General features: G+C 58.6%; 1 protein-coding gene across 1 annotated transcript; it reads left to right on the top strand.

The window, feature by feature from the left end:
- Positions 1-1,902: 1,902 nt before the first annotated feature.
- ITIH3 (inter-alpha-trypsin inhibitor heavy chain 3) lies at positions 1,903-15,064 on the top strand. The gene is made up of 22 exons (XM_034998549.1): positions 1,903-2,002; positions 2,623-2,643; positions 3,953-4,119; positions 4,208-4,312; positions 4,561-4,723; positions 5,148-5,261; positions 5,995-6,120; positions 6,418-6,534; positions 6,786-6,954; positions 7,563-7,688; positions 7,961-8,142; positions 8,941-9,126; positions 9,284-9,423; positions 10,172-10,326; positions 11,004-11,021; positions 12,082-12,105; positions 12,377-12,412; positions 12,557-12,670; positions 13,094-13,298; positions 13,988-14,160; positions 14,370-14,481; positions 14,821-15,064. Exons 1-22 carry the CDS (start codon positions 1,910-1,912, stop codon positions 14,948-14,950), a joined length of 2,676 nt encoding a protein of 891 aa, XP_034854440.1. The 5' UTR covers positions 1,903-1,909; the 3' UTR covers positions 14,951-15,064.
- Positions 15,065-15,640: the final 576 nt, after the last annotated feature.

Below are 15,640 nucleotides of genomic sequence, written 5' to 3'. Positions count from 1 at the left end.
GCTGCCAGATGGCTGGTCGCCCGAGCTGAGCAAAGCCTTCCTGAAGAGTGGAAAAGCGGTGAGCCCGAAGACCTCTTAGATTCCATCCAATTCTCAACTTTGCGCGTGACTCTGGGTCCCTCCAAGTGCCCAACTGTCCCTCCAGTGCCGGTTGAGCAGCGTCAGAAGTCCTATGTCGAGTTGTCCCTCCCATCAAACTCCAAGTAGTTGGGGATGAGGAGGCACCTAGAGGAAAGGGCTGGGGAAGCTCTGCAGGGCCCCGAGGAGCCGCTGGACAACACCAGTTGGACAGAACTTCTGCCCCAGCCCCCGGTCACCCAGTGGTCAGCGACCATGGGCACTGAAAAGGACCACACGATCGAGATGTCCTGGGAGCCAGGAACCTGGTGGCCAGGCTGCAGGGCTGGGTGGTGCAGCTCTGGGAGGGGTCTTCTCTCTGCTCCCGGGAGTCAGCAGTGGAGGCGGGTCCCAGTCGGCCTTGAGCTTGGTGCCAGCCGACAGCAAAGGTGCGTAAGGATTCCGGAGGCCTGGGGAGTATGGGCACTCCAGCCAGCCTGCCACATGGGTGGTGGCCCCTCGGTGGTGGCTTCATTCGGTCCAACGTCGTCTTGTCGACTCAACAACTCTCCGTCATTGTTTCTGTGGCTCCTGCCACTTCCAACCACTTCTTCCTCATAGCTTCTGCTGCCTCATGGAGTCTTCTTTCTGCCTTACCGCTCTCTCTCTGATCCCAGTAGTCAATTCTCTCTATATAATTCATAGGCAGGTGCGGAGCTTTTAGCCAAGGCCATAGGACACCATAAATTAGCTGCCATGTGCTCAGGCAGCCTCCTCAACACCATTCAGTGGTGGCCCCATGGGAGGGTCACTGGGTCATTTTGCTCAGAAGCGCATGTGCCTGGCAGGCATAAGACCGCCACTCTGGAAGGTCTGGGGGCTGGCAGGGACCTGGGGTGGCGCAGGAGAGGCCTGGGCTCTGCCTCTGAAGCTCCCATTGTCCCGGAGGCCAGAGCTCCAGCCTCCCTGGAGACTCTTAGGGGAATGACTCTCCAGGAGGTGAGGGCAGCTGAGTCCCTGGCCAGGCCCTTGGACCACAGGGATGAATATGTGACAGGGCCTGGCCCTCCAGGAGCTCAGAGTCCAGACGGATGATCGGACCCAACCGTGCAAGCCTCCACGAAAGGTAATGATGGAGCAGGCCCTCGGAGACTGGGAGCCTGGAGTAGGGCTGTCTGGGGTCAGCTAGGGGACAAGACAGGAAGGCTTCTGGAGGCAGGACATAGGGCTGGCAGGAAGAGAGGTGTGAGATGCCGAGAAGGGGAGGGCATGCCAGTGGGAAAAGAGTAAGTTTGGAAAAGCAAGTTGGAGTCAGATCACAGAGAGGGCTGGAGCACAGGACCTGGGCTTTGTCCTGTCCCTGGGGTGCGAGAACCCAAGAAGGGTAACAGTGAGCAAGGAGTGCAGCGATGGAGTTCGGAGCCTCAGGGTGACGGGCCTGGCTTTGCGCCCTGGCTGCCTGGAGAAGCCTGGGGGGCTTCTGTCCAGGAGGCCAGCCCCGAGGCCTTGTCAGTGGTGTAGGTAACAGGCAACAGTGCCGAGATGCCATTGGCTTTCAGTGTGACTCTACACCCCGTGAGCCCACACCCAGGGAGCCCCGGGCCCGTGTGCCAACACACAGCATCTGCTTTCCCTGGGAGCCTCCACGTCCCAACACTGTTGACAGTTGACAATCTTCATGGGTCCCCTTGGTACAGGCAGATCCAGGGCCTGTTACTCCACCCACACCCCAGCTTCCCGGGGAGCCACTCACCTCCTGCTCTTCCCGTCCTACACTGCAGGTCAATGACCCCACTTGGAAAACAGCAGGCTCACCATATAAGGAGCGCAGGCCAGGCCTGTGTGCTCAGCGATGGCATTTGCGTGGTGGCCCTGCCTCATCTTGGCCCTGCTCTCTAGCTTGGCGGCCTCTGGCTTCCCGAGAAGCCCCTCCCGGCCACTGGGGGTAAGTCTGTTCCCTCTTTGCCATCTGAGCCTGTCACATGGGCAGAAGCAACCGGATGGACCATCCTCTAAGTGGGGAGGGGAGGAGGCAGGAGTTTAGGCAGTGAGCTGCAGGGGACAGGGCTAGGTATTGGGCTCTTAAATCTCCCTTGGTCTCCATTTCCCCACCTGTCAAATGGGCAAGCACCAGAAAGTGCTCACCTCACTGAGGGGCTGTACAGGTCCACACCTGAGACAAGTGCAGAGGACTCCAGGAAGTGCCGAGTTGAGCCTTGTGAGGTGCAGCAGTGGTGGGGGTGCTCTTGGGGGAGCCTCAGGGGCTTGGGGTCCAGGAAAAGGCAGCATGAGTCAGGGTATGTGGGGCAGGGAGAGAGCTGGTTTGGTTCTCCCAACCCTGCTCCCCTGGGAAACCTGGAGACCTGCCCTACCTGGGCCTCAGTTTCCTCATCTACTCAGAGCCCTTCCTACTCTGAAATGGCTCTGGGAGGGTCCTATGTCCAGAGGCCCCTCCAAGGGTATGTGTGCGGGGGATCCCTTGCTGAACCCTGGCCTTAGCCCAGAGCCTGCTCCCAGGCCACAGTGGCCTTGGCCTGATTCCTGTGTTTATCTTTGTTTTTGCAGAAACGGAGCCTCCTGGAAGGGGTGAGAACTTTCACCAGGCATGGGGTGGGGTGTGGCAGGGCAGAATGGAGCTGGTTGCCCAAGAGCAGAAGGGGTGGGCCATAATGAAAGGTCCCTCCCAGTTGGCAAACAGCTCCCAGCCCCCTGCCCTGGCAGACCCCGTGTGACTCAAGACTCCTGGGAAAGAGTGCCACAGAAGCATGCTCTCGGACCTCTCTGGAAGCAGCACAGGACCGCTCTTCCACCAGCCCTGCCTCCCGTAGACACTTATCCAGCACTTGCTGGTACCAGCCCCTGTGCACAGGGCTGCGGACACACATCCTCATGAAGCATCTTTATATCCTGCTTGACCCAGCTGTCTCCCTAGACCTTCCCTCAGTCCACCACCCCCACTGGAGAGAAGGTGTTGGGGACACGAAGGCCCTCCCCACACAGTCCCCTCGGCACGGGAAAAACGTGCCTTTCTGGGGACAGAATCAAGCAATTGCCAAAGGAGAGGAGGAAGGCCGGGGTGTGTGTGAATGTGATTTCTTTCCAAGGGGAGGTGAGCAGGGAGAGCTTGGGCAGGTGCTCTGGGGCCAGAGACATGTTGTGTCTGGAGCACAGATGATGAGAGAGGCAGGACCTGCCTGGAGGATCTCAGAGCCATGGGGATGACTGTCCTGAGGGTGATGGGGAGCACGAGAGGGTTTAAGTGGGAGAAAGACAGGGTCAGACTTGGATTTGTATAAGACTCCCCCCGGCTACAGCTAGCTGCATGTACACAGATCCAGAATTAAGGGGGCAGAGCAAGTGCCCTCCGTCTCCCTGTCCCCCTTCCCCCTCCTCCTCCTCCTCCGTTTAAGTGGGAGACAGACAGGGACAGGGTCAGACTGGACTCTCCCTCCCCCCCTTCCCCCTCCTCCTCCCCTCTCCTCTTGTTCTTGGCACCAACACATGCAATACCACCCAGCATGGAGTTCCTTCTCCTGGTGCAAAACCCCTCCCTGAGGGGCTTCTTGGTGCTGAGCTCCAAGGCAGGCTGAGCTAAGGAGATTGTGGGGCCAGGGAACAGGGAGCCACAAAGGCGGAGCCAGACAAGGCCCCTGCCGGCCAAGAAGCCCCTGGTCTTTGAGGGGGAGAGAGGGGTTCAGAAGAGCAGGTTGGTTCTCCCAACCTTCACAATTGAATGTGAAGATGGAGGATGCCACCCAGGCTTCAGACACAGTGGCTGGGAAACTGGAGGGGCCACTTACCAGGCAGGGGCTCTGGGCTCTGCAGGGGGAGCCTGGAAGGAGCAGTCAGGCCGAAGGTTGGTTTCCCAGAGGCCGATCACTGTCCCCTCCTGCAGGTCGTCAACGGCATCGAGGTCTACAGTACCAAGATCAGCTGCAAGGTGACCTCCCGCTTTGCTCACAATGTCGTCACCACCAGAGCTGTCAACCGCGCCGACACCGCCAAGGAGGTGTCCTTTGATGTGGAGCTGCCCAAGACGGCCTTCATCACCAACTTCACCTTGTGGGTGTCGCCATGGCTGCTAGCTCCAGGCTGGGGGTGGCGGTGGGGGTCTGGCTCAGCATGAGCCCCCAGCTCTCTTTCCTTGCAGGACCATCGACGGTGTTACCTACCCCGGGAATGTCAAGGAGAAGGAAGTTGCCAAGAAGCAGTATGAAAAGGCTGTGTCCCAGGGCAAGACAGCTGGCTTGGTCAAGTAAGCGCCCCCCCTCACCCCTCCACCCCCCCGGCCTTGGGAGAATGTGTGGGCTGCAAGGGCTTGCAGAGATGCAGACAATAGCCCATGTTATCAGTACTATTATTATTCCATGATGATAGCAAAATGTGCCTGTAATGCTTACGGCTTTATAGAGGGGAGGGTTTCTCCCACGGGGCTGGACGGGAGCCAGGGCCCAGGAAGGACGGGCTGGTGCAGTCTGCAGGGCGGTCTGGCACCCCATTCAGGGCCTCCGGGAGGAAGCTGGAGAAATTCACCGTCTCCGTCAACGTGGCTGCGGGCAGCAAGGTCACCTTCGAGCTAACCTACGAGGAGCTGCTGAAGAGGCACAAGGGCAAATATGAGATGTACCTTAAGGTCCAGCCCAAGCAACTGGTCAAGCACTTTGAGGTAACCAACCACCCCTGCAACCCCTGCTGAAAGTGCAGGGGTGAACGTACAGGGGTGCGGGTGCGGGGCAGGGGGCGGTTGTTTCAGGGAAGGGCCCAGGGGCAGAGCCCCGAGCAGGGTCGAGAACGCAGAGGTCCAGCCCCACCACCACTGAGAAGCATCCGAGCTGAAAGCCAAAGGAAACACGTTAGTGGTGGAACTCAGGGTAGTGGATGCCAGGTGGTGGGAGAGTCTTGGGGTCACCGACCTGTCTACAAGCCTTTGAGGTCATTTTCTTGGTGGGAGACATGAGGCTTAGCCATCAGGAGTTATTGGGAGGCTGTCCCTGCACTCTCGCTGACCCTCTCCATCCCCTTGGCCTTGTCCTGGAGGCTGGCCTCTGCATTGTCGCCGGGTGACCCCTCCCTACCCTTGCCCATTCCAGATCGAGGCAGACATCTACGAGCCCCAGGGCATCAGCACGCTGGACGCTGAGGCCTCGTTCATCACCAATGACCTCCTGGGCAGCGCCCTCACCAAGTCCTTCTCAGGGAAAAAGGTGGTGTTCTCAGGCCTTGGGGGGTGGGCAGGGGCAGGAACCCGGGCACTAAAGGGACAAGTGTGAACCCCAGGGCTTGGCTGAGAAGGGGAGGGGGAAATAACCACAGCCATCCTTTCTCTCTGGCCACCCAGCTTGGGAATGAGGGTGCTGGAGGCCAGGGCTAGTGCTGCCGATGATCTGGGGTCCCAGCTGCCCTGGTGGGGGGGGTGGGACAGGGGAATTATTTATAAGGCCTGGTCTCATTCTACCTTGGGAAGTGGGCAGGGCAGGTTATTGTCCATTTTACAGATAAGGACACTGAGGCCAGAGGGAGTCCTTTAGATCTGCCGACTCCACCCTGAAGGGTGACGGTGAAAGGGAATCTCTTGGTGCTGATGGTTGGCTCTGGTTCCCAAGGCTCCCAGCCATTCCAGGGGCCTTGTTCGTCCTAGGCAGTGAATGAATGATGTTACATGAATAGCAAACCTTAGTCGTTCAGGAATTCCCGATCAAAACCCGAGGAGCACCCGCTCAGAGGGCTGGTGGCTTCTGCAGGGCAGTGTGTTTGCCCTGGGCCCCATGTCCTCTCCCCGAGGTGCTCAGGAAGGCCAGGGCCTGCCAGGTGGCAGCTGGACTGCCCAGGCGCCCACCTGCGGGCTCCTCCTGTGGGGGCTTTGCCTCCCTCCCCAGGGCAGAGCACAGTCAACAGGCCCTGGCCGAGCTGAGCGAGGCCCTCCGTCACCTCCCCCAGGGCCACGTGTCCTTCAAGCCCAGCATGGACCAACAGCGCTCGTGCCCAACCTGCACAGACTCTCTCCTCAACGGGAATTTTATCATCACCTACGACGTGAACAGGGAGTCCCCGGCCAATGTACAGGTAGCTGCCCAGGAGCTCTGCTGGCCTGGTCGATCCTCCGGTGCCCTGATGCAGTGAGGGCTGGTACAGAAGGGACTGCCGCTGCATCTCGTGCCCAGACCCTTGTCCTCAGCCCAAGGCCGAGTTTCCTGCACGGCCTGGGGATGACAGACCATCCAGCATGTTGATGGCCCTTTGTGTGGCACCTCATGGTGGGTGGGAAAGAACAGCTGTTTTCGGGAGCTGGTGAATGTCTGGATTCTATGTGCAAGAGTCGCCAAAGGCATGTTGCCTCCAGTCTCTCTCTCCCCTTCCCAGATAGTCAATGGCTACTTTGTGCACTTCTTTGCACCTCAAGGCCTTCCAGTGGTGCCTAAGAGCGTGGTCTTCGTGATCGACATCAGTGGCTCCATGTATGGTCGGAAAATGGAGCAGGTACTCTCCTCACTGCAGGTGGGGAGGGTGGGGGGGGAGGGAGAGAGATTTATTCCTAAGTGGACAAAGCAGACATTTCCAGTGAAAGAGAAAGAAGGGGACAGATAGGATTTTAAAAAAGGGCACAGAGCATCCGCCCCCTTTTGTTGCAGAAAGGACAGGCCCCAACGCCAGCTGGGCTGGGAGGACAGACGGCTGGCTCTCTGCTGCTCCCTTCCAGCCCCTCGTCTGCTGGTCTGTCTCTTTCCCAGACAAAGGATGCCCTCCTCAAGATCCTGGATGATATGAAAGAGTTGGACTACCTGAATTTCATTCTGTTCAGTGGGGATGTGACCACCTGGAAAGACGACTTAGTTCAAGCCACTCCTGAGAACATCCAGGAGGCCAGGATATTTGTGAAGAATATTCATGAACAAGGAAGTAAGAACGGAGGGAAGAGCAGACGCAGTTTACCGCTCCCCTTGGCCTGAGCAATCTGCCTTCTTCGTGCCTTGGGGCAGAGACGCTGCTGGTCTAAGCCCTGCAGACCCTAGCTGGGGGTAGCGGCGGGATTGGGGGAGCGGGTCTCAGGCTTGATATTGGGGTGTCTTCTTTGTGGGCTTGGGGAACCCACTCTTCCTTTCTCTAACCCATGATGCTGGCATCCTCGACACCTGGGGAAGCCCAGCAAGATAATGCCACAGAGAGCCCTCATCCTGGGCTGTTTCTTAGAGAGAGTGATAAGTGACGTCACTACGGCTCCCCTCTCCTCCCAGTGAGTGGGCCTGCCAGTCCGTCTGACAGTTTCCCAAACTGCTTTCACAGCCACCTTCTGGCAGCCCCACGAGGCTTGTCCTTTTGTTCCCATTGAAAGAGTAAGTCATTCATCCATCACTCACTAAGTCACTCGGTCAGTATCTACTGAGTACCACCATGCATTGGCCAACAGGGTCCTTGGGCCCAAGAGCAGGGCCTGCTGTCCTGAACTCCTCCACCCTGGTACCCTGAGGACAGCCTCTCATGATGTTGTCTGTCTGTCTGCGTGCCAGTGACCAACATCAACGATGGGCTGATGAGGGCCATCAACATGCTGAACAAGGCCCGGGAGGAACACAGAGTCCCAGAGAGAAGCACCTCCATTGTCATCATGCTGACCGACGGGGATGCCAACATTGGTGAGGCAGGCCGGTGTGGCTCTCCTCTCCTGGCTTTCAGGCCCAGGAGCGGGCATGCTGCGAGATCACGGGTGGCTCTCCCAATGGCCTGTGAGCCCTTCAAGGGCAGGGCCCTGCCTCTCCATGCCAAGGATTCCCCCCTGCCCCCACACGGGCTCGGGGCCACGACTCCACCAGCTCTGCATGTGTAGGAGTCTGATACCTCCAGACAGAGCTGATCCAGCTCGTTGCTGGCCTGTGGCTGGAGTGTGAACAACCCCTTTCTCCTGCAGGGGAAAGCAGACCCGAAAAAATCCAAGAGAACGTACGCAATGCCATTGGGGGCAAGTTCCCCTTGTATAACCTGGGCTTTGGCAACAATCTGAATTATAACTTCCTGGAGAGCATGGCTCTGGAGAACCACGGGCTGGCCCGGCGCATTTATGAGGATTCGGATGCCAACCTGCAGTTGCAGGTACGCCTCATCTGGCACACCTCTGGGAACGGGGAGCTCAGGCAGCTGCTCCGCCAAGCGACACACGCCTCCTCTTGGGCTCACATGGGCCTCTGGCTACGTCTTAGCCATCAGTGGTGGTTGATCTGTCCTTGGGCTACACAGAACAGCCCTGCTTCCTCTGCAGGATTGCCAGACCAAATACAGGGTCGAATGTGAATTCTGATAAGCAGGGAACAATGCTTTAGTGTAAGCTGTGTCCTCAGTGTGGCCTGGCGGCGCTGTGTTCGTTTGCTCGGCTGCCCTAACAAGGTACCACCGGCTGGGGGGCTCCCAACACAGAAACGGACCGCCTCCCCGTTCTGGAGGCCACCAATCCGAGGTCCAGGTGTGGGCAGGGCTGCTCCCCTCCAAGGGCTGTGGGAGCAGGGTCTGTTCCAGGCGTCTCTCCCTGGCTTGTAGATGGCCCCCTTCTCCCTGTCTCTCTGCATCATCTGCCCTGCGTGCGTGCCTGTCTCTGGGTCCAAATTGCTCCCTTTTCAGCAGGACACTAGATATATTGATTGGGACCCACCCCAAAGGCCCTATTTTAACTTGATTACCTCTGTAACGACCCTAATCCCCCAAAAGGTCACATTTGGGGGTACGCAAACTGAGGGGCACGGTCAGGGCCACAAGGAAGTGGGGCCCAGGAGCCAGGACTGGCCCAGCCTGGGGGCCTCGATGCCTGGGGGAGGCAGCAGGGGGCACCTGCCCACCTCATCCCCTCCATGTCTGCCCTGTGAACTGAGATGGCCAGGTCCCCCTTCTGGACTCCAGGGCTTCTACGAGGAGGTGGCCACCCCGCTGCTGACAAGCGTGGAGCTGGAGTACCCTGAGAACGCCATCCAGGACCTCACCCAGAACGCTTACCAGCACTTCTACGATGGCTCTGAGATCGTGGTGGCTGGGCGCCTGCTGGATGAGGACATGAACAACTTTAAGGCGGATGTAAAGGGCCACGGGGTGAGCTGGGCCAGGGCCGGGATGTGTGCTGTGGACGGGGGATCGGCACCAGTGGGGCTCCGGCCTCCTGGCTGATGGTCCAGCAGTGGTGGCCCTCGGACTGGGCCCACCTGGTCCAGGCCTCCAGCCCTCAAGCCTCTTCTCGCCCCCACCTCAGGCCACCAATGATCTGACCTTCACAGAGGAGGTGGACATGAAAGAAATGGAAAAGGCTCTGAAGGAGCAGGACTACATTTTTGGGAACTACATCGAGCGGCTCTGGGCCTACCTCACCATTGAGCAGCTGCTGGAGAAACGGTGATGCTGGCGACCCCTCCCAGAGCCAGGCCCCACACCTGTGCCCCTGACACCACCCCACCACCTACCTGTGCTCGCCCCTGTGCTGACCATGCTCTGGGGGAGCCCAAGAGGAAGAAGACTCAGCCACACCACGGGCTGTGCCCCTCCACGTATGCTCCCGCTGCCTTCCCCTCTTCTCAGCCCAGCCCCCACGGAATGGTTTTCCGGGGGCAGAGCCTGGCCTGACATATGGGGCTCAAGCAGGAGCCTGGGAGCGCCCCGAGGGCAGGGGCGGGCCTCAGCACCTTGTAGCCCACACCCAGCATGGGCCCACAGGGATGGTGAGGCTGAACACGACTGAAGGCTGGGACCCCTGCTCCCAGCCCCCAGAAGGCAGAGCTTGGGCCCATTTGAGAGCCCCGTGTCAGCCTTCCTTTGGGTGGGATAAGCCACTAAGGCCCCCGGAGTGGGGGCTGGCACACGCTGAGTGCTCAGCACATGGACGCTGGCATGAGTGATTGCTGTGACGTCATTTCAAGCCTCTTATATCTTATAGTGGGGAAACTGAGGCCCAGTCTCAGACACAGCCTGTCCATCTGTCCCAGGGAGCTGGTGAACCAGTCTTTTCTGAGCACTAGTGGGTTCTACCCTGGGAAAAAGCAGTCCCAGGCTGCCTCTGGGGTTCTTGGCCTGGTTCTGGGAGTCAGAGCAGAGGAGGTGAGGCAGGGAACTGTTCTCGGGCTGACAGTGCTGCCCCTCCCCACAGCAAGAATGCCCATGGTGAGGAGAAGGAGAACCTCACAGCCCAGGCCCTGGACCTGTCCCTCAAGTACCACTTTGTGACTCCGCTGACCTCCATGGTGGTGACCAAGCCTGAGGACAATGAGGACCAGACAGCCATCGCTGACAAGCCTGGAGAAGGTGGGCACGGAGAGTGGAGGCTAGAACTTGAACCCCTTGGGGGCCCAGAAGAGGAACGAGCCAGGCTGGCGAGACCCAGGCTTGCTGAAGTGGGGCAGGTCCATGGGGCATAGAAGGAAATCTGGCCGAGGGTTGGGGAGGGGGATGTGGAGGGAGTGAAGGCATCAGCATGGACAGTGGGGTGGGGGGTGAATAGGAGCCTCTGGATCGCTAAAAGGATATGAGTCAAGGGACTTCTTGCCTGGGGTCATTTCAAGGAAAGGGACTTTGGCTGCAGCATGGAAATGTTTATTTAGACAGGAAGAGGCACTTCTAGCTTGAAAGTTAGGCTCAGAGCATGTGCCTGGGGATTGTGAGAGAAAAGGCCTCGAGTGCTGGAGGCTTGACAAGCCTGCTCAACCAGGCTCCAAGAGGGGACTCCTAAGTGTCCCTGTACCTGGGCGTGGGGATGTGGGGTTGGCAGAGGGAGGCACAGGAGGCAAAGAGCTGGGCCAGGCCAGGCCCCTGGCCTCTAGGAGCTCCTGGCTCCAGGGTTTATACCATTGGGGTTGGGGAGGAGTTGTCTGCTGGGAGGCCCACAGCCTGGGGCCGGGGGGACAGGCAGCAAGTTGGTAGGAGTTGTACTGACACCAGGAGTCTGTGGGTCCTAACACATTTCTCCTCCTCTTCCCTCGCAGGGCCTGTGGATACAGAAGGTGAGCTTCGGCCAGCAGTGGGACGGGTGTCCCAGGAGGGGGACAAGAGAGAACCAGGGAGGCCTTTCCAAGTGCCCAGCCCAGGGAGGGGCCCTTAGGACACCTGCACTCAGGTCCCAGCACTGCTGCCAACTCATGAGCCACCTTGGTCTGGGCTCTGCCTTCTCTGAGCCTCATCAGGTCCTCATCAGCTGTTTGGAGGTGGCTTCCCCTGAATAAGGAGGAACAATCAGTATGAGAGCCTTCTGTGACCTGCAAAAATTAGCAAATTCTCACGTCAAGCACTGACACTCCATTAATTCCACAGCGACCCTCTAAAGGAGTCCTCTCATGGTTCCCATTTTATAGCGAGGAAACTGAGGCACGGAGAGCCTAAGTCTCTTTGTTGGAGGACTTAGTCAGCAGGTGGCCAAGCTGAGACTTCAGACCAGGCCCCTCCCTAGGATTCATAGCACTTTGCCCCTCTCTCATTATCAAATCGCATCCTTGTCCCCAATAAGCCCCCTCCCCCACCAGGCAGGGCCTCCCAGCCCCCACCTGCCTGCTCAGCCTCCATCAACAGACTGTGCAAACCGAGCAGCGCATCTGGCCTGGCTCCCTGCTCTCCCCTTAGCGCGGGGCTGTCAGATGCAGTCACCGGGGTGCACACTTGTGTGTATGAGTATGTGTGTGGGGGGCGGGGTTCACTACCAAGGACAACAGACAGCTGTGAACTTCTGGGGAGAGGGAGTTCAGGGGTGTGGGATGGTGTCGCTGTGAACATTATTCATGACAGAGAAGCAGACAGTCTCGTGGCTTGCACTTTAGGCACAATTTTAGTCACAATGCCCTGCCCCTGGCAGAGAAATTACAGTCATATTACCACCCGTTCTCGAAAGGAGTTCCCTGGGCATGCTCCCATTTCTAAAGCCTAACTTAGGAGTCCCATCCCAAGCCTCCATCTGTCAGGGTTGGGGCTCCACTGGAGACTGGTGACCCCAGGACAGGCAGAAGGCATGGGGCTGGGGGAGAGAGGACCCTCTGACCCCACTCACGACTGCCCTTTGGCTTCTTTTCTCAGCTGCGCGCTCCATGGCTTACCTGAGTGAGTACAGGCCCGCGGCCACAGCCCCCTGCCCAGAAGGCACTGCCCAGAGACTGGTCCTGTGCCACGTTCCCTTCTGGAGTCTTCCTGAGTCTCCTCTCTGGAACAGACAGATGGTTGGGGTCCTGAGGAGATGGGGGTGGTTTGAGAGCCCGGGGAAGCAGAAAGGGGAGGGGCACGAACCCAACTCTGGCTGGGGGTCCTAGTGCCTCCCTTGGCCTGCTTGTTTAGCTCAGCCTTTCTCTCTCTCTCTCTCTCTCTGCGTCCACAGCCAGCTACCAGCCTCCTCAGACACCCTACTACTACGGTGAGTGCCCCCCGCTCCTCCTGGGGTGAGACCCAGGCCCCAGGGCCCAGCGCGTCCTGTTAGGAGTCTTCCCAATGGGGCCAAGAGGGGAGGGGAGGCTCCCCCTGGAACGGTGAGCCAGCCCTTTCTCTGATGTGTCTTTAGTGGATGGGGACCCCCACTTCATCATCCAAGTCCCGCAGAAAGACGATGCCATCTGCTTCAACATCGATGAAGAACCGGGCACGGTGCTGCGCCTCATTCAGGACCCCATCACAGGTCGGGGCTGCTGGCTGGGGCCGGGGCCAGCTCCTCACTGTGCCCAGAATGCATCATCTTCATGAGTAGCTCACACCCTGAGGGGGCTGCCTAGAGCCACAGACTCACCAAGGACCCCAGTGGTGTTGGAGAGATGATTAGGGTTGAGGGTGGCCCGGGTGCAGCCTGTGTCTGGGACATAGTTTTTCTCTGAACACCACTCCCTGGTCCAGACAAGGGGCAGGCCTGCAGCATGGGCCCTCAGCCGCCAGCGCGACCCAGGAGTGTCTAGGACCAGAGAGGGTTGGCTCTGACTTCCTGGTCTTGCTTTGGGGACCCCACACTGCCACTCAGCAAGGCTGGCTGGAGGAGAAGGCACATCCTAAAGACCAACCTGGACTCAGAAGGTCTCGCTGGCCCCTCACTGCCCCATCCCTCTGGCAGGCCTCACAGTTAATGGGCAGATCATCGGCGAGAAGGGAGGCAACTCTGACTCCAAGACCAGAAAGACTTACTTTGGCAAACTGGGCATTGCCAATGCTCACATGGACTTCCGGATGGAGGTGACGCCGGAGAAGATCATCCTGGGGAACGGAGCCGCACAGAGCACCCTCAGCTGGCTGGACACTGTCACAATCACACAGGATGGGTAAGGCCCGCTACCGCGTCTCTGAGGAGCACTTCAGGCCGAAGGCCTGAGGAGCCTTTGAGGGATGTGGACACATCCCAGGACAGAAGATCCACAGGGGTCATGGGAGAGACCGGTAGGCCTCAGAGTTCAGCCCCTGCCCAGGGAAGGGTGACCACGCGGCCCTAGCCAGCATTGCCAGCTGGCCGGTTCACAGGACTGATCTTGGGGGAAGGGCTGCCTGGACATAAGCATTAGTTGGACCTACAATCTGATAACACACTAATCCCCATTTTCACCTTCTCTGGCTGAGCTTGTTAACTTGAACCTTCTCAAACTGCTCAGCCTCTCCTATGTCCTCAAGTCGCCCGGAGCCTAGTGGTAGGACAGGGGCAGTCACTCCTGAGGAAGCTCTGAGAGGGGGCAGAACCTACCCCAGGTCACACAGGAAGCCAGTGGCTGAGCTGAGGCTCAACCCCAGGTCTCCAGACTCCCAGGACAGCCCTGTTTCTGCTTACAGTGGAATAAGGATCCACCCAGTAGAGCACATAGTCAACACACATGAGGCATCTTCTCTCCAACACCTCTGAGATAGTTCTAGAGTCCGTGTGTTCTTAGGTGCCATGTACGGAGAAGGCCCTCCCACAATGCCCTGGATTCGAATGCCCCGTATCATGGCCGCCACCTGCTGACGTCCTCTTCTCTCCTAGGCTGTCTGTGACAATCAACAGGAAGAAGAACATGGTGGTCTCCTTTGGAGATGGGGTTACTTTTGTGGTTGTCCTGCACCAGGTGTGGAAGAAGCATCCTGTCCATCAGGACTTTCTGGGCTTCTATGTGGTGGACAGTCACCGGATGTCGGCACAGACACATGGGCTGCTGGGTATGGAATGTTCAAGCTTCACATTGTTCAGGACACATGGTAGAGGGGGGAAGCCACATGAAAGATTGTCCCAGTCACTGCGGACCCAGCACGCAACACCCCGTCAGCCTTTGCATCAACCCTGGAAGGCCAGTGGCCGGGGGACCTCTGGTGATGGCCGGGGATGGTAGCATGCAGGGGCTGACAGCATGAATGGTTTTTGTTCCCAGGACAATTCTTCCATCCCTTTCACTTTAAAGTGTCTGACATCCACCGAGGCTCTGACCCCACAAAGCCAGATGCCACCATGGTGGTGAAGAACCATCGACTGACGGTCACCAGGTGAGGGCACTCCACTGGCATCCTCCCCCTGCCCAGTAACAAGACAGGAGGAGAGAGCCCTCTCCTTCCACGCACATTGGCCCGGCAGGCTCTTGTCTCCTGTGGGGTACCTACCCTTGTTTCCCTCCGGGGTCCTGGGCCCCCTCTAGGCCCCTCCTAATCAGGAAAAGGCCAAACTCGGCCCCCTAGAAGGAGTTAATCATTTGATCTCTTTCTTGCCCAAAGAGTTCTAGACTCTAAGAATTAGCAACTTCACACCCTTTTCCTGCCTTAAGTCCATGAGCCTAGCAGCTGTCTGGTCCACCCTGTGTGTCACAGTGTCTCTTTCCTTTTTCCCAGGGGCTCCCAGAAAGACTACAGGAAGGATGTCAGCTTCGGCACCAAGGTCGCCTGCTGGTTTGTCCACAACAACGGGGAAGGGTTGATTGACGGTGTCCACAGCGACTACATTATCCCCGAGCTGTTCTGAGTAGACATGCCCACTCCTGCCGAGACGGCTGGCCCAGCTCACCTGGCATCTGGAACGGGCCCAGAGCAGGGCCTGAGGGAGGGCTGTGACAATAAAGCCCAAGGGGACACTGCCCCAGCCTCTGCATGCCTCTATGAGCCCCTGCTCCAGGGAACAGGCCGTTGGGCCCCGAGGTAGCTCCAAGGAGGGGTTGGCTGCTGGGAAAGTAACTCTCTGGGCTTCGGCACCGATGCTGGTGAAAGACAGGGTTGGTTGGGGTGGCACCTTGGGGGACCAAATGTATGGTGGTTTGGGAAGGAAAAAGCCAAGAACTGACCCTGGTGCGAAGGGGTTCTGAGAAGTCGAGAAGGGTTGAATGCACTCCAGAGTCCAGGAGGGTCGTAAGAAAAGTCAGGGGTCGTGGCTCAGTGCTCCTATCAGGCCCACAGGCCTGAAGATCTTTCTATGATGCAGAAGCAGAGAGTGCGCTGGAGCAGACCTAACCTGCAGCTCATTATGGATGTCATTCATCCCTCCATCTTCCCATTAGCTGGCCAGCCACCCCCCTCACCCATCCCCTAGCCAGCCACCCCCCACCACCCACTAGCCAGCCCCCATCCACTAGCTACCCACCCCCCCACCATCCACTAGCCAACCCCCATCCACTAGCCATCCATCCAGCCAGCCAGCCAGCCAGCCAGCAGATAAACC

Source organism: Mirounga leonina, unplaced genomic scaffold, assembly GCF_011800145.1.
Source record: "Mirounga leonina isolate KUSES-001 unplaced genomic scaffold, KU_Mleo_1.0 Mir_94, whole genome shotgun sequence".
Classification (NCBI taxonomy): Eukaryota; Metazoa; Chordata; class Mammalia; order Carnivora; family Phocidae; genus Mirounga; species Mirounga leonina.
This window is presented reverse-complemented; position numbering and strand designations above follow the sequence as displayed.

Bases quoted from the DNA above. Each gene is read 5' to 3' on its own strand.
- ITIH3 (XM_034998549.1), top strand. From the start codon at position 1,910: ATGGCATTTGCGTGGTGGCCCTGCCTCATCTTGGCCCTGCTCTCTAGC. The intron at 9,127-9,283 runs GTGAGCTGGGCC...CCCCCACCTCAG, and splicing joins CGGATGTAAAGGGCCACGGG to GCCACCAATGATCTGACCTT. The intron at 14,161-14,369 runs GTATGGAATGTT...TTTTGTTCCCAG, and splicing joins ACAGACACATGGGCTGCTGG to GACAATTCTTCCATCCCTTT.